This window comes from Ictalurus punctatus, chromosome 3 (assembly GCF_001660625.3).
Source record: "Ictalurus punctatus breed USDA103 chromosome 3, Coco_2.0, whole genome shotgun sequence".
In the NCBI taxonomy this organism is placed as follows: domain Eukaryota; kingdom Metazoa; phylum Chordata; class Actinopteri; order Siluriformes; family Ictaluridae; genus Ictalurus; species Ictalurus punctatus.
Window position 1 is genome coordinate 22,850,860 of NC_030418.2, and position 18,500 is coordinate 22,869,359.

General features: G+C 41.6%; 1 protein-coding gene across 5 annotated transcripts in view; it reads left to right on the forward strand.

Annotated features, from left to right (window-relative positions):
- adka (adenosine kinase a) overlaps positions 1–14,867 on the forward strand; it is a 158,074-nt gene extending 143,207 nt beyond the window's left edge. For all 5 annotated transcript variants that reach the window (XM_047154099.2, XM_017463734.3, XM_017463735.1 and 2 more), the window contains 3 exons: positions 828–942; positions 11,619–11,708; positions 14,145–14,867. In XM_047154099.2, the coding sequence (XP_047010055.1) occupies positions 828–942; positions 11,619–11,708; positions 14,145–14,281 (342 nt within the window). In that variant the 3' untranslated portion in view covers positions 14,282–14,867. The remainder of the gene's footprint in view (positions 1–827; positions 943–11,618; positions 11,709–14,144) is intronic.
- Positions 14,868–18,500: the final 3,633 nt, after the last annotated feature.

The window sequence follows — 18,500 nt, forward strand, 5'->3', positions numbered from 1 at the left end:
AAACTGTCAGGGCCTGCTGGCTGCCATGGCCAAGCAGCTTCTCCTCTCTGCTCCTGGCACGGGGACGAGTGGACATGTGACAGACTCTGAGCTTTGGCAAGGCCTTACTGCTTCAGACCCTCTGACTGGGGCTTTGTGTGTGTGTGTGTGTGTGTGTGTGTGTGTGTGTGTGTGTGTGTGTGTGTGTGTGTGAGAAAGAAGAGCATGAAAGCCACCAGCTCTCAAACCCCCCTTCCACCTTCTCTCACCCCCCTCCCCCCTCAGCTCCTTCTGTCCAGTGCCAGCTGGGAGGTGTGAGGATTAGGAAATGCAGATGATCTCACCCAGTTCCCTAAACGTCTCTCACACACACACACACACACACACACACACACACACACACAGACCTTTTCCTTTTTAAAGGTCTACTCACTCTCTCCATTTTCTCATTTGCTCTTATTTTAGAAAAGTTTACTTATTGATTGATTGAGTTAAACGTGGAATATTGTTCTGACCTGAAGTATGGATTAAGTTTGGGAAATGTCCAATCAAGGCCTGTTACCATGTTTCAAACTCACCCCATGCCAGTCAGAGTCAGCACCTTAACCACTGGTCTAAAAGTCCCAGTATTAAATTACTACTTACAACAGTTCTGATAATAATTTTAACATAAGTATTACTATAATGTGTAGAAAGTAATTTGTGTGGCAATGTGTTAGTGAAATTAATGTCATATATTTTCCATATGTATTTCCTAATTTAGATGCTTATTGGTGTGTTTTTGATGGTCCTTTTCTGTACTTAATGTGCCCTGAAATGAAGGGGAGGGAAATGCTTTTTTTCCCCAGACAGAGGACATTGAGGAGATTGCCAGGAAGACCCAAAGCTTACCCAAGGAGAACAAGAAAAGGCAGAGAATTGTGGTCTTTACTCAGGGCATGAAGGCCACCGTTATGGCCAAAGGTATGTACCATTAACCTTCACGGACTCTGGTATTGAGCCATGACTAAGTACATATTCAAGAATCCTTGGATCAGAATGGATAAAATCAGAGTGGGTGGATTAGTGAGGGACAAGCACCATATGTTTTTTTTTTTGTTGTTTTTTTTGTTTGTTTTTTTTAACCCATTTACTCATTTACAGTAGTCATGATGTTGATAGATTTCCTCTGTAAACATTTGTGAATAGCCCCAAACAAGGTCATCTTCAGAATAGTGCACCGTTCTCTCTGGCGGCCTTCGCCGTTGCACTGTGTGAAATGAATTCACCCTTGGCAGTGACCTCCTATCTCTCAGATGCAGAATTTCGAATCCGGAGGGTTGGAGCAGTCTGGGACATTGCTATGGTAACTGAGTGGTGGGGGTTGGTTTCAGCCGAGTTGATAAGTTTAACTGAATAGTAGAGAAAGCATCACAGTTGTAGCTGATTAAGCCAGCGGGGTTTACAGTTCAAAGCAAGGTGGTGGGTTTGGTGGAAGGGGTGGGGGGGTAGGTGGTGTGTGAGCACTTTCTGCTCTTCTCCTTCTGCACCTGGTACACCGACTGCTCTTTCTCACCAACCCTGATTTATATGAATCCTATTTGTTCAGCACAATTTCATTATATTGCCCTTTTGTCATTTGATTCATCGAGCGCCTGAGCTGTGTTGACAGTGGGATTGGGTGTTTATAAAGACTCCAGTGGGATATATACAGTAAATGAAGGTTGTATCTGGTAAATGAAGGATTTATCTGGATGTATATCTGGTAAATGAAGGATTTATCTGGATGTATATCTGGTAAATGAAGGATTTATCTGGATGTATATCTGGTAAATGAAGGATTTATCTGGATGTATATCTAGTAAATGAAGGATGTATCTGGTAAATGAAGGATGTATCTGGTAAATGAAGGATTTATCTGGATGTATATCTGGTAAATGAAGGATGTATCTGGATGTATATCTGGTAAATAAAGGATTTATCTGGATGTATATCTAGTAAATGAAGGATGTATCTGGTAAATGAAGGATGTATCTGGTAAATGAAGGATTTATCTGGATGTATATCTGGTAAATGAAGGATGTATCTGGTAAATGAAGGATGTATCTGGTAAATGAAGGATGTATCTGGATGTATATCTAGTAAATGAAGGATGTATCTGGATGTATATCTGGTAAATGAAGGATGTATCTGGTAAATGAAGGATGTATCTGGATGTATATCTGGTAAATGAAGGATGTATCTGGTAAATGAAGGATGTATCTGGATGTATATCTGGTAAATGAATGATGTATCTGGATGTATATCTGGTAAATGAAGGATGTATCTGGTAAATGAATGATGTATCTGGATGTATATCTGGTAAATGAAGGATGTATCTGGTAAATGAAGGATGTATCTGGATGTATATCTGGTAAATGAAGGATGTATCTGGTAAATGAATGATGTATCTGGATATATATCTGGTAAATGAAGGATGTATCTGGTAAATGAATGATGTATCTGGATATATATCTGGTAAATGAAGGTTGTATCCAAAATGGAATTGTATTATCATACTGCAACGTGTAATGAGGAAAAGCTGTTTCACGTCACCGGCATGATCAACAGTTTTTCTTCTCCCTGATCAATACGGCCTTTCTTTCTGTGTCCTCTTGCCTCAAATCTATTACTGATGGCTTCAGTTTTAACCACGCTGGATCATCTTCACACACCCGGATGTGACTGATTGACGGCGAAACAACACCAGAGATGCCAGTTTTTCCCAGAGAGCTCAAATCTTACGCCGTGTCTATGCTCGCTGCTGTTGGCCTCCGGGTCTAATCTCGTTCCAAATTCCACCTTACAGGATCAAAGTGGTGTTGAAACACAGCTGAAAGCGAAGCTCTTGCCTTCTACTACTTCCACAACATGCTACCAGAGTAAAGCTGCAAAGCCGTCTGTATCGGTTCCACCACGCTGCCTTTATCACACTAACGCTAATAGCATTAGTCCCTCTGGGCTGATAAGGGTGCTCAAGCAATTGCTACTCCTGTAAAGTCTCATCAGAGGAAAGTGCTACAAGACAATCCTCCGCTTTTCTTTCTTTTCTTTCTTTTTTTTTTCTCTCTCTCTCTCTCTGCTGCAGAACTGCCAGTTCTCGCTTCTGTTCTGGAAAAAGACTCCAGCTAAGTTTGAGCTTTAGACCAGAGACCCTCCTGGAGGCAGTTTTCACACAGCTGATGAATGGCTGCCTGGGCTAGCCTCTCCCAGCCCTTTCATATGAAGCTGTGGGGTTAGTGGCAGCCCCTGGTGAACCCGATATGAAACGTGTGATGAATGTTAGGAGCACGCCGAGTGCATGTACAAGGGTGTTGCTCATAAAAAAAAATGGCAAACTTGATAAATGTCAGCCGAGGTGTGGGCCCAGAATAAGTGGGTTCAAATAGCCGGGGCGACAGAAAGAGAGCAGGATATTGTTATTGCTCCCCGTAGCCCCCCGCCAATAAACATCAATATAAAAGAGAATTAAAGATTTGCTCAGCCTCCCAGAGGCTGCACTCGGATGCCGTCTGATCCCCAACATTTCATTTGCAATTTGCTCTCAGCGCGGGGATGTGATCATTCTGCGGCCTCTGAATGTCACGATGAAGTTGTTCTAATGATGATGAAGAAGGCTGTAGATGATGGGCCCCTGGAGGTGATGCTCAAAAAGAGATGTAACGGAGCATGCTGCTATAGGAAAAATCATTTCTCTTGTAACCACAGTTCGTTTCTAATAATTACAATTTTAAATATATTAATGAATAACGGCTACGTGACAAATTAGCTTCTTGTGTTACTAAGAAAACAGCCTTTGTCGGGTTTTTATTATTATTATTGTTATTATTCGTTTATTATTTTTACACCTGGCATGTCTGCCATACAAGTCCCAGTGTATGAGCTGTAATAATTGGAATGATAGCGTATTAAAACTAGTGCACATGTCGTTTCCGTTACAGCTAGAACTACTGCGAGAGCCATGCTGTTCTAGAAAATTCTGATTGGAGACTTCAGCAGAGCTGTGGTATAAAGTTCTCTCCTACGTCCTCTCCTGGCATAAATGCATGACCCATTCTTGCTCTTTCACATTAGTTGCCTTAATAAAAGCTGCCAGGGCCGAGCCCTTAATGAAGCACCGCAGTGACACTGTTGAACATGGCCTTACCCTGCTGACGCACCTATTACAGGCTCAAATTAACACGGCCAAGCCCGCAGTCTTTGATCTAAAGACGACCGAGTGTGCAAGGTCATCCAGCGGCTGCTGCAGCGATAAAGGGCTTCGCTGTGTCATGGTGCTGGAGGGAGCCTGTGGTGTATTACAGTAGTGTTTTTCTTCCTCTTTCATGAGCAAACAAGCATCAGAGACTGCACACACATTAATCAGGAAGTGGGAAGCTAACCGACTGAGGGTAGAACCTGGTCTGATAAGGTATCGGCTCACTGGAGTGTAAACACCGAGTAAGTCCTCTGGAACTCTGTCATTTTTGACACTGATTTATCAATAATCCAGGAGTAATAGTGTATCATGTTGGAAATGTGTGACAGCAGCCTGTAACTGACCAACCATTTTATATCACCGCCAATGAAACTGACAGCCTGATACGAGGCCTATAAAAGGGCAATATGAAGTCATGGTAGTTTCCACTGTGATCATATAAACGTTTACACAAAAGCACTGTTGAATTCTCGATTCGGATCGGTCCGAAGGTGTTTTTGGTAATTTTCCATATAGCTGCAAGGATTATATTATATTATATTGTGCGCTCGTTTCAATATGTTTCAATATGTCGTTTCTATAGTAACAACTTCCACAGGGGCTTGTATACCAGATGCCCCAGATTAACAGATTTTTAATTTTTTACAAGTGTGTAATTATTGATGTTATTTATGGTTTTTGTTTTGGGTTGGTTTTTTTGTTTTTTTTTTGGAAGGAGTCTCCAGTGTCAGAGGTAAATCTGCAACTTTAAGTTTTTCATCGCATGACAAGCTGCATTTTTCTGTCTCGTTAATTCCGAGTGACTGGTGAGAGAACAATGTTTATAGCTGTTATAATGTAATATATAACAGGCACTAACGTGTCTCGCTGACATTCGACGATGCTCAACATAACTATAAGCGAGGGAAAAAAACGCGTGCCATTCCTAAACGAATAAAGAGCGCCATTGCTTTGCGCTGGGACGAATCGTGCGACCGTGTGTTGATTATTTGTCCTATAACAGCACAACCCGCGATGTTTCATCCTTTATTTAAAACAAGCCTGAGCATATAAATCTTATTTGCCTTTCCTTTATTGATTCCGTGTTGCATTTAAAGAGTTGCTCACCTTGGAATTGGACTTGCTCTTAGGGAATCTGTCTAATACTCGGTTGTTTGCTGTGATTTACCTGCTCCTAATGAAGTCCCCAGAGAAGCGTTTTAGTCTCTGTTTTTCTCCCTCTGTAAGCCTTCAGCAAAGGTCATTTTGCACTCATAAACCCACACTCGACTGAGCAAGAGCAGAGAATGTTTAAAGCGAGCGAGCGAGTGAGGTCTGGGTTTCATATGCCTACAGCGTGGGAGAGAGGTTAAGAAACAAGATGTGATAAACAGCATGAATGGCTTGCTTTGACTAAGGCGTTTTTATTGATAAAATGTCGACTTTGTTTGCCTGAAAATATTTGATTTATTGAGTGTTCATTTACTGTGATTATTTATTTTATTTTATTTTAAGGCTGGCCAGTTCCCACACTCTTGCCTCCGAATGCTGATCATTAACCCCACATGCACACAATTCACACTGTGTGTGTTTCTTCAGGTTACCTGTTATATGTGAAAGGACGGACACAGGGGGCTATCACTCCCCGCTATTGATCATGACATCACCTCTGGCTTCAAACTGATTAGCATGGCCAGGAAGTGAGAGGAAGTAATCAATGTCTCGCTTTGAAAAGGGCAAAGCGGCCTCTTAAAGCTCTATCCAGCCCACACCTCCGATTGTTTGTGCCAGTTATTTCCTGTCTGTCTCTGCATGGTGCGGCTGTTTATTAGCTGGTAAACGTGTTGGTCACGCTCATCGTTTTCTCACCCGTTTGGAGCTCGCGAACAGCAAGTGGACTCCGGCTTCCTCGGGTTTGTTGATGGAGGAGTAGGTGAGGGGTGGATTTCTCTCCCGGTTTTTCAAACGCTCAGGTTTGTATTGGACCAGTTGAACCTTTCTACTTGGCTCTCAGAAGTCCTGAACATTTCTTCATACGTCTCTTCATGTAAAGCTCCACAGCACTTCAATCTGATACCTTGTTGAGATATAGAAATTCTAATTGTCGCATGACCTTGGGTGTGGGTTTGCTTATTGTATGATAACGCGAATCTTTATTGCATTAAATTGCCATATCTCAACAATGTTGTAAATATTATGATGGCCACGTCTGCTATTCGGGTTCTATAAATAGTCATAAACAGAATTTCTCGTGCGTGTCGTCATTGCTTTTTTCTTTTTTATAAAGTTGAGGCAGTCCCACACATTTATAGAGCAGGTTCCAGGAGCCGTTATGGAAGAAGGGTGTTGGGTTCATCCTGACCCAAATAGGTCCACACCAAACACACAAACATGCACACAGAACACAGAGGCATGCTCCTGTTATCAAGAAACAGCTGTAAGGAAGAGCTATTAATACAACTTCACAGCCATTGAGGTGTAATTTTGTTGCACTTTTTCGGTTCCTTGATTAGTCACTAAAAGTTTTTTGGGTTTTTTTTTTTTATTGTTTTTTTTTTTCCTTTTCCTTTCACATTCTGCCTGGGTTTGTAAAGAAAAAGGAAAAAAAAAATGGACGAATGGCAAAACCGCAAAAGCTGTGGAACTCCCTGTGAACAAGACGATGTTTACAGGACGCACCACAAGCCAGGAACAACAAAGACAACTTTTGGCAGCAAAGTTTTAATTGCCATGCCTATTAAAGAGCCCTGCCAATGGCCTCTTTTGTGTTATACATTAACATGAAATTGGTCCTGGAACTCTCCCAGGCTAACCAAAACAGCATGCTCATGGCCAAGTTCAATAATCTGTTTTGAATAAAGATGCGATGTGTAGCCTCCAGCCTGATGAAATGAAGGAGGATGTCCATCACTGGTGGTTAGAGGAAAATCAGAGCAGTGTGAGGCAGTGGGGTGTTTACAGCACAGGTTTTTTTTTTTTTCCCCCTGAATTCTCCTCTCTGTTTGTATTTGGCCTAGTTTTGCTCTATCTTTCGCGTGCTTGAATAAATTGCTCTCATTCACGTTGAGCCACGACTTGTGTAGACCCACAGTTCCAAAGTGATTCATCTTCACAATATAATCATTTTATTTCCCTGTGGTGAACTCTATATCCCCTCAAGGCCACAACTGGCATATTGTTTTGCACATTTCTAACAAACTAGGACTTGGATTAAATGCTGGTGTATCTCTAAAAACAATATGCCATATGCAGACATGGTATTAAGAATTCTATATGTATTATTTTTTTGCTCATATATCTATTGACCGAACATGAGGAGCTGCTTTGAACACATCCTGTTGGATCAATTAGTGGCCTGGATTTAGGGAAAAGGGGGTAGCTTTTTTTTCTTTCTCCCCCCTCCAAAGCATCTGCTTCTTGCCTCCATTCGCTGAAACTCTTGCCATTGTCTCCATTGAGAGTGGAGAAAGGCTTCTGGACACCATTTGGCACCCAAGTGGATGGACGCCACGGAGAGAGTGCGGCATGTCCTTCAGCTCAGCCCCTCTAGTTTCTCATGTCCTCCTCCCATTATCATATCAATTGGTGCAGCTTGTAGAAGACAAAGTGAGGTTATGGGAACCACCTAGAGCGCCATGCACCATTAAACATCAATGCGGGGGGGACGTGCACATGTGCAAGTTCAGCCTTGTTTACCAAGATGGAAGAGGGGCAATGCGTGTAGCTCATTCCCCCTACAGCTTACAGGCTTCACAGTGCACCCCAAATTAACTTCAGATGCCTCCTTAGTCACTGAGGTTTTATTGTCTGTGGGTTTTGTTGTTGTTTTTTTTAAAATGTGTCTTTGCATTTGGCAATCACTTGCATAAAATCAGCACGGTTTTGACTTGTAAAGGTACCGTTTTGTTGTGCAAGAGTTGTGAGCCTAATCTGTTTTTATTGTGAATGCCGACTGCTGTGGGTGTTAGCGGTGTGTTGTAATGTTTTGGTTCTTAGAATCATTCTTATTCCTGATGAGTCACCTCCACGACGCATGTTCCAGCATGCCTTGTGTGTGTGGGGGGGGAGGGGGCATGTTTTTATATCTTTCTGGGGACCAAATATTCCCACAAGGACAGGAATATGTGAGAGGTTTGACCTTGTTTGACATTTTTGGAGGTTGTTTTTTGTTTTATTACAAATTTTATTTACGAGTGCATCAGCTCGTTAATTAGCTGCATTCAATAGTAATGACAGAAAGGGGAAGTGGGCGTGTACGTGTGTGAATGTGTGCGTGTACGCATGTGCTAGCAGCGTGCGTGCGTGTGTGTATGTGTACACGAGGGCAGAGTTCACACTGCCCAGTTGTTCTGCTGCCAATCTCACTTCTTTTTTTTTTTTTTTTTCCTCCTGAAATATTAAATTACTAGAAACAATCGTATCAACTTGTATAGAAATCCCAGGATGTGCTGCAAAGGTTTGTTATTCATTAATCCTCGGGATGTTGTGAGACTGCACGGTGGCCTTTTTTTTTTTTTTTAATAAATTTTTTTCTTTTCCTTTCGTTTTTTTTCAGCCTTCTTGTTTTTGAGTCATAGAAGGAAGTAGAATCAGGTCAGATCAAGTACAGAGGAAAGAACCACATACAGTTTCATGTAGCATACACTCACTGTCTGGTCACACAAGGCAAACCACAGAATAACACAAGTGAAGTTGAACTGCACTCTCTGTCTTTGCTGTTTTAATCAGAGGGGTCTTGCCTATTTTACCTACACGGCAATTATTTGGAGCTTCAATTGCGAAATTACAGACAGATCATGAATTACATCGAACTTAATTCACACGTAAGATCCTTTAGTTAATCATTTCAGGAGAAAGGCGGGTGAGTATGCTTCATCGCCTGCATTAATTAGGCAAAGTCGTTTTGCTGCTAATTAGCTGATTCTAAAAGGATCTGCTTTTTTGTGTAATTAATTATCAAAGACACAATCGGCTGCCTCGTTTAGGGAAAAACTACTCGCGCACGCAGAGCAGACATATCTCGAATACCTGCCATTGCATCATGGTTTAAAGCCTTGTCCTCCCTTGCTGTTTGTTTGCCAGGTTTGCGGTACAGTTTTCCACACAAAATGGTAGTCTTTGACTCCAACTATGAACAATTAGGTGTATAGTTACAGCTCAATGTCGCGCTGTTGGAAAAAAAAATATCCTGAGCTTATCATCAGCTGAGTAAACACAAGCTTAAACTAACACCAGCTCGTTTTGTGTTCCGTGTTTTTCTATACGTTTTTTTTCCCCCACTTTAATTCACGTCAACGTGCCAGGGTTCACACGTTTGTTGAAGAGTCATTGAAGACGTCGGAGTACACAGTTCTGTAAACAGCCACGTTTCCGAAGGTAAATCAGTCACGTCGCTGGCGCTGGCTTCCAGCCTCGCTGTTAATGGTGTTTTCAGAGTGTACTCGAAAATGGCAGGCAGCATCAAAGATTAGGCTCGCTGAAGTGTTCTCTTACTGCAAAGCCCTCAAAGTTACAGCGATATCCTCTGACTCAGTGAGGCTCATTTCACTCTAATGGCTGATAATGCCATAAATAAAACAGCGATGTTCGGATCCGTGGATGTACGCGAAGAGACACTGAGAGGGAACAGAAGAAGAAAGTTTATAGAGGGGATGTACTATAAACTGCCGACATACTGGTTTTAGTCTGAATCAGAGCACCGGGAAGATCATTAAAACTGAATGTGGAGCTAAGATGGATTGTGCTAAATTTTATTTTAAGCGTACAAGCGCTCTGCTTTGTGCATTGCCAAGCGAAACTATCGCCTCTCCTTGGGTACAAGGCTCTGGCTCGTGAAAATGGCCCGTTCTTCTGGTTCTCATTGTCTGTCAATCAGACTGTCCCCACAGATTTCTCATTAGCTCTTGAGCTCAAGCTTGTCTGTGCCTCTGCTGTGCCCCTGATTATTAGCATGCACACTGTATTTTTTGTGTGTAAATTAATCTCAGAACTAATGCCACCAACTGACTGACGAGGTCTGCTTACATTCATCCAACTACTTCGTGTGGATTGCTATAAATGACTTGAGAAGTTATTTACAATGCATTAAACACATTAGGTGCCACTGAGGCTGAGTAATTTGTTAGGCATGGCACACGACGGGCCGTGCTATACCATTATACTGTTGTGTGTTGCGGGCCATTACCACTACTTCAGGGTGGTATTTTCCTATAACGGCACAGCCCGGAGTGTGTTTTCCTGTGTGTTATACCACGGCAATTGGCCAACAATTCATCCATCCATTGGCCATCCATCCATTTTCCATACAGCTCATCCTTCACAGGGTCACGGGGAGCCTGGAACCTATCCCAGGGAACTAGGGACACAAAGCGGGGGACACCCTGGACGGGGTGCCAACCCATCGCAGGGCACAATCGCACACACACACATTCACTCACAATTTGGAAATGCCAATCAGCCTACAACTCGTGTCTTTGGACTGGGGGAGGAAACCGGAGTACCCGCAGGAAACCCCCGAAGCATGGGTAGAGCATGCAAACTCCGCACACACACACACACACACAGGATGGAGATGGGATTCGAACTCACAACCCTGGAGGTGTGAGGCAAAGTTTAGTTTTTACCAAAGTTTTAACCATTTATTGTTACATGTACTGTTATGGAATGTCTGCAAGAAAAGTTAGTTCCTGTTATCACTTACGTTAGACCTCAACAGTTTCTCTCTTAATTCCACCTTGATGCTGTTAATCCAAAAAAAAAAAAAACCCACCACAGCTTGTGATGTTGGCAAGAATCTGTAAAACACACATTCCTCTGTAGGACAACTTACTGCCCGTTACAAAGCACTGACAGCCAAAGTTCCTTCCTTTAACACAAAATAAACTTGTCCTAACAGAAGATTTCACCATATCAATGATTTTCTAGAGTCGTGTGTAAAAGTAAGTGCGCCCCATGGAAACTGTTGGCTTTTTTGACATTCGGACAAGCAAACATTTGATTCTTTGAAACGTTGCCTGTTAATAAAGGTGATGCACTATCAAATGACACATAAAACAAACATTTTGTAGTAATTTTCACAATTTCAATTAACAACAACAAAAAAAAAACCAGATCAGTCACGTTACTATATAAACAATAATGTATCAGAACGAGCACATATAAAGCTATCATTTATGATAGTCAGAAGTGCTGTCAGAGCCCTGCTATACAACCTCCTGAATTGGAAATTCTTTTCTGCAATTTTAAAGATTCAGTACAAAATCATAACATCAAATCAGTTCCTTCCAAAGTTTGCATTGAACAAAACAATATATATATTATTTGTCATGATATCTGTATTCTATTGTCATATAGGTGCTACAAGTATTAGTGACATTGCATTAGTTTATTATCAGTCTTGTGTGCTTGCGTGTAAACATTACCTAACCTGAAACTGTTTGCTCAGATGATGAAAACCCGGAAAAGTTCCCCGTCATAGAGATTGACCAGAAAGACATTGTGGACACCAATGGAGCTGGAGATGCGTTCGTGGGAGGTATGGTACCAAAGGCATCTAAATGGGTCAAAACAGAAATGTATATTTTTCACCCAGTTTAATCATGGCAAGATTTCCACCCTGTAGCTTGGTCTCCATGTATCACATCAGTCTGTTAGCATGAGGGCTGGCTAGCAAACTTGGCTTAACGCAATAAAATTGTTATCCTGATGGTGATTAACCTATTAGCAAATCATGCTATTCATTTTAAGTACATAAATCAAATAGTTAGACTGATGTTACATAATTGCATATGAATCTTGCTAGCAGATTTAATTACACAATAGTTGGCCTAATTGCATGCTAGCAACCCTTGCTGCGGGTTTACACAATATGACAGTATAATTCTAGCAAGCTTGTTATTAATAATGATAATAATAGACTTTATTTATATCTAGTGTTTTCAGTTTATATTAATGTTAGCTAGCTCACTGGCGATCTTGGATACATAAACAGTTTTAGGTTTATGCAAAAAAAAAGAAAGAAAAGAAAACCACAACAACAGTGAATTGTTGGCTGTACAGCTTGTTATCAGTTTTCATTTATGAAGAAATTCTCTTTTTGAGTACAAAATCTGAAAGTGCTTGTTAGTACTTGGTTTCATTACATAGTCTAATGTAGAGCCTAATATTAGCTAGTTAGCTGTTTTCACCCGGGTACAAACACACAATCTGTTATCACTCAAAACTGTATAAATGATCTTAACCATACTAGTCAGTTGACATTTTAGTCAGAGAAATAGTTTCAGTTGTAAAATAGTTTTGCTGATTATTTTTATAGACAATTCGAGTGTTTTCTGTCTTTCTTTTTTGAGTTTGTTTGAGCATAATGCCAGTTCTATAAGGCTTTGATTTCACTGTATATACAGACTACAGTAACAGTACAGTAGACTGCCTTGTTTATGGGATAAAAAGGATCTTCTTTCAAGGAGGACTAATAGAGCTTCTCGACTCATTGTGAGCTTCACTTAATAACTGTGTACTGTTCAGACTTCAAACAGCCGGTGTGCATGTCTACACCTGACCTGAGCTCTGAAGTCACCCATCCCACTCGTTTTAGTCCTCATGCAAAACCAGAAGTACTGCTGGCTGGAATTCTGGTTCTCCGGCACCGTTAGGTTTCTGAATTTATTCATTCTTTCATTGTGGATGGAACCATTCAAGCACCAACCCACCATTCATCTATCCACCTACTCACCAATACACCCACCCACCCATCTATAAACCCACCTACACACCAATCCTCCCACATACCCACTAATCTACCCATATACCCATCCATCTAACCACCCACCCATCTATAAACCCACATACTCACCAATCCATCCATCCATCTATCCACCCACCCATCTGTAAACCCACCTACCCATCAATCCACCCACCCACCAATCCTCCTATCTACCCGTTAATCTATCCATCTACCCACCTACCAATCTACCCATTTATCTATCCCATCCACCCATCTAAAAACCCACCAATCCACATATCTACCCACCAATCCATCCATCTATCCACCCAGTTATCCACCCACCCACCCTCCAATCGATCTCTCTACCAGCAATCCATATATCCACCCATCCAGCCAACTCACCCATACACTCACCATCCAACCATCTGACCATCTATCCACCCGACTATACACACACACACACACACACACACACACACAATCAATCCATCTGCCCACCCACGCATCTAGCTCAAAATCAAACCAGGGACTTGCCACATCACCGTGGTCCCTGTAGGTTTATATAAATAAACAAAGCCTTTATTGTCTCTTTGTCTTTCCTGAAACTCATCCAATGCAATTCTGACACTGACAGAGCTATGAGCTTGTTTGCACGAACATTATATTGATTTTTCTTTTTTTTTCCTAACTCATTTATCCATACCAACAAGAGGTTGGAGGCCATCGCTCCACCATGCTGGAAAATGAATTTGCCAGCTGTTTTACAGTGTGCCTCGGTGGCGTTGCAGAGTGTAGAGATCTAGGTGGGAGGGCTCAGAGCCTGAGGGCTGCTGGAGGAGTTTACTCCTGTACATCACTGAGGACGGCTCTCCCCAGCACCTTTCTTCCCCCGCTAAGCCTGATTTATTTCCTCTTCACACACAAAAGTACATATGGTTAAAAAGGTCAATACCCGACCACATACCTGCCTAGATGTACTTGAACTGGGTCGTGTATGTTTGTGCATTTGTACATATTTCACATTTCCGTTCACAATATGAGATTAGTTTCATTGTAACGTGCGTGTAAGCGTGTGTAGAAAGACGTGTAATTATGTTTAAAATTGTCCACCCTCCTGTAGCAGATTGTGTTTCTTTCAGTTTCATGGTATAAAGCTCTCTGACACTGACACTCTCTCTCTCTCTCTCTCTCTCTCTCTCTCTCTCTCTCTCTCTCTATCTTGCTTTCTCGCTCTGTGCGTGCGTACAGGTTTCCTGTCTGAGCTGGTGCAGGATAAGCCTCTGGAGCGGTGTATCCATGCTGGACACTATGCTGCTAACGTCATCATTAGACACTCGGGCTGTACGTTTCCAGAGAAGCCAGACTTCCACAAAGAGACAAGTTAACTTTGCCTCCCCAGTGTTATGGGACTGATGCCTTCCTCTCAGTGTTTAATTGACTATTTTTTTTTCCCCCTCTTCCTTTGGTCCTGTGTTCTCTCTGTTTCCCTTCACGCATTCAGACTTCTGTGCCTCTGCCTCACAGCAGCCAGTCCCATAGAATGATGTAATCATCCAAACCTTTTACTTAATAACAATCTAATGTTTACAACAGAAGCAGCAGACCGTTTCTATAAATAGCAACATTTTTTACTTTTTTCTGTTCCCTGTGCTTCAAACCTACACAGAAGTCAATGATGTGCAATGATAATGACCACTTTGTCTCTATTTGTGCAGGAAAGAATTGTGTAGTTTTTGTTTAAACACCTGCCAGAGAACCACAGCCTTAATGTCTTGTTTTGAAAAGTTGGGGTTATTTCAGTTCATTTTATCAAGTGTTTTTAAAGGCCAGTCTCTTTTTTGCTTGCTTTTAAATTTGTAATAATGAAAAAGGAATATGCCTGCATGTGTGTGTATGTAGTGATCTATACAGTCTCTCTGACTGACCAGAACAACTGGACAAATTAAAATGCATTGCCTTTACCACAAGCTACTTTCTTGTCTGCGTATGTTTTCTGGTAGGAACTGATGCACGTTATAAGATGTAGAAGCCACCTTTTCTCTTTGGATATATTGGAAAATGTATTTCAATTCGATTTTATTTGTATCGCGCTTTTGAGCAGCTTTATAGAAATCTGGGTGTAGCGATAGATGCGTAAAGAGGCATTAGCTGCAACGAAAAACTCCCTGAGAATGACACAAGGACGAAAAGTTGAGAGGAACCAGACTCCAAAAGGAACCCGTTCTCTTCTGGGTAACACCGGATAGTGCGATTATGAATCATTACTCCTCTACAGTCGTATACTATAAAGTCAAACAGTACTAAGTGTGTTGAAAAGATGATTGTGTGTAAGAGACCTGAGATGAGCACAAGCAAGTCTTTATGATTACAGCAGCAGTTCTTGGGTACAAGTCAACAGTATGTAAGGGAAATTATTCAGTGAAGATTGGGTGAGGCTTGGGCATAAACGTTTTGAATGAAGTGCAGTTTTTTGGGAGAATCCATGTAGGATGATCCACATACAGCAGTAAGTGCATAAAGCTTTGGGAAGTAGTAGTATCAGGATGAATTGGGTAGCTCCAGAGGGTGAGAAGAACCACAGCATTATGCTGACAAATGATCATATTGTCATGTTGGGGGTTTCTTTGGGTAGTTAAGAGTTTTCATCTTCCTCTGATATATGGAAGATGGGAAAGGGAAAGTGGTAGCTCAGCAGTTAAGACGTTGGACCACTGATTGGAAGGTTGTGAGTTCAAATCCTAGTGCTGCCAAGCTGCCACTGTTGGGCTCTTGAGCAAGGCCCTCAACTCCTCAGTTGTATAAATGAGATAAATGTAAGTTGCTCTGGATAAGGGTGTCTGCCTAATGGAATGTAATATAAGGAAAGGGTTCTGCACACAACCTTTAAGAAATCCCATATAGACACAAACTTTTTCCTTCTTGGAAAGTCTAGCTTTCCACATTTGCTCCCCTGAGTGTGCTTTTTACACATTCTTAGTTGGCTAATAGTGCAGTTGGAGCTGTTGTCCTCTTGATTATAGTGGCAACACTACAAGAGGTCATCTCTGTTATGGGATTAGTAGCAGCTATTCATGGCCATCATTAGGGAGAACTGAAAATCCAGCTGTCCCTTTGTCCCTCTCTGGGTGTAGCTGGTGACTCCATTCATTGCAAATCCAGGTACACAGCACGGCAATAGCGTCTGATCTCACTGTTCGTGTATTTAAACGAAACCTGTGATATCATCGACATACTTTGACCCACAATGAAGGCGAAGTCGTTTTAAATTCTATTCGCACATCTGCACACACCTCCTCCACCCACTCACACCGTTTTGCCGGGGGGCGGCGGGGGGGGGGGGTTGTGTTGTTTTTTTGGTTGTTGTGTTTTTTTTTTTTCTTTCTCTCCAGCTGTCTGCCTGTTTTACAATGCAGCTGGGTGTTCTCAAGATCCAAGAAAGTTGTCTGTGAAGTGTAGTTCATTTTTTTTCAAGACGAATTCCAAGTATTGGGATGACTTTTCATCGTGTGCAGACAGAGCCTATAACTCTAGGTCAAATGTAAAAACCATGCACAGCACATCCTAAAAGTAAAAGATGAGCGTTTTGTTTTACTGCTGTTGCTGAAGAGAGAGAGAGGGCTACTTTTACTTTTTTTATATATATATCAAAATGACTTTGTACAATTTCTGCACACCGCTTTCTTCATTTCCAGGCAGTAGTATTGCCTGCACATGTTCGAACAGTGACCTTGAATCATATTGAAAAGGTATTTCATATACGTTTTCACTGTTGTAATTTGTCTGCTCAAAGTCACTCAACTTTCCACCGTATCCATGACACCACTGTGTTGCTGATTACATCCTTTGAAAGTGTTTGTTTGCTCTAGTCCTCGACTGTGTACAAGTGAAAACACTCATTCAGCAAAAATCGTTGTCTAATTTTAATCCAGATTCTCTGACTCATGTTCAGCAAGAGCTCAGATTTTTTTTTTTTTTAAATAAATGAATGGGAAACAGCTGGTGCATTAGCAGTATAACATCAATAACGACACGCTAAACGTTTGACTATTAGGTTATGGGTTCATATTTGAGAACATGTTTCAAATAAGTAAAGATTACATTCTCTATTTAAAAAAAATAAAAGAGAGAGAAGGAGACACCTCGAAATCATGCATTGAATGATTGTGGCTAACACTGAAGAACAGCTAGAAAGCTAGCATGGTCACATTAGCATAATTCAACCCTGCAGAGTCTTCCATTCATTCATAGCAGTTTTAGCATATTTGAGTGAAATATTGCTTTAATTCAGTGAGAGGTTGTGGAAAAGAGTCAAGCTGGTGCCACATAGCAGTAAAATCCAATGATCTAATTATACGTTATAGATAATTGTGTTTTATTGCGATATCCAGCAGCAGCCAATACCTTTAATCACACATGCTGAAAAGAACCTTCTAGTAATTCTGATTCCTTTCTCACAGGCAAAATGAACACAAAAGAAACGTGATTAAGTGTGTATAGGTATAATTGTGCTCAGAATGTTTGCAACAAAGAAATCAAACTTGCTGAAATGTGGATCGTGTTTGAGTTAGAACACACACAAAGACAAACACGTTGTGTGAGATCTCCATGATTGAGCTTTGCTGAAACCTAATGAAGGCTGCTGCCAAACTGTAACTGTTTTCCATATGCCTCAGGTTTTAATTGGTATTCCATTTATCTTCGGTTAAGGCAGAGGAAATAGCGGTCTGTCAGCATTATTATTATTTTCAAATGCCGCTATCATGAGGTAATGCTTGGAATCATCGAGACAAGAAGTCATCTGTCTGATTGAAAGTCTAGAACAAGACACACTTGTAGGAGTTGTAAATCATGTCGATATTCTGCTCCTAGCATAAAGGAAAAGTCTGAAACACTGGAACGTTAAAACCACTGACAGGTGATGTGAATTACATTGATTATCTCGCTACACTGTCAGCAAGTGAACAGTCATTTTGAAGTTGAGGTTTTGGAAGCAGGAAAAATGGGCAAGCTTACGGATCCGAGCGACTTTCACAGGGGCCAAATTGTGATGGCTGGACGACTGGGTCTGAATATCTCCAAATGTTCCTGGTATGCAGTGGTTAGTACCTACCAAGAATGGTCCAAGGAAGGACAATCGGTGAACCCGGTGACAGGGTCATGGACACCTAAGGCTCATTGATGTGAGTGGGGAGCGAAGTTTAGCCTGTCTGGTCCGATTCCGCAGACATCCTAATGTAGTAGCAGAAATTGCTGAAAAAGTTCATGCTGGCTCTGATAGAAAGGTGTCAGAACACACAATGCATCGCTGCTCGCTGTGTATGGGCCCACGTAACCACAGACTGCCCAGAAGGCCCAGGCTGACCCCTGAAAGCGCCTACCCTGGTCTGACGATCCATGGAGGCCCCTCGTCACAACTTACAGGACTTAAAGGATCTCCTGATAAAAGCTTGGTGCTATATACCACGGCACACCTTCTTGTGGAGTCCATGCCTGATGGGTCAGTGCTGTTTTGGTAGCACAAGGAGTGGGGACCTATACAATATTAGGCAGGTGGTATTAATGTTATGGCTGATTTGTGTATATTGATCTATTTGTGATGTGTTA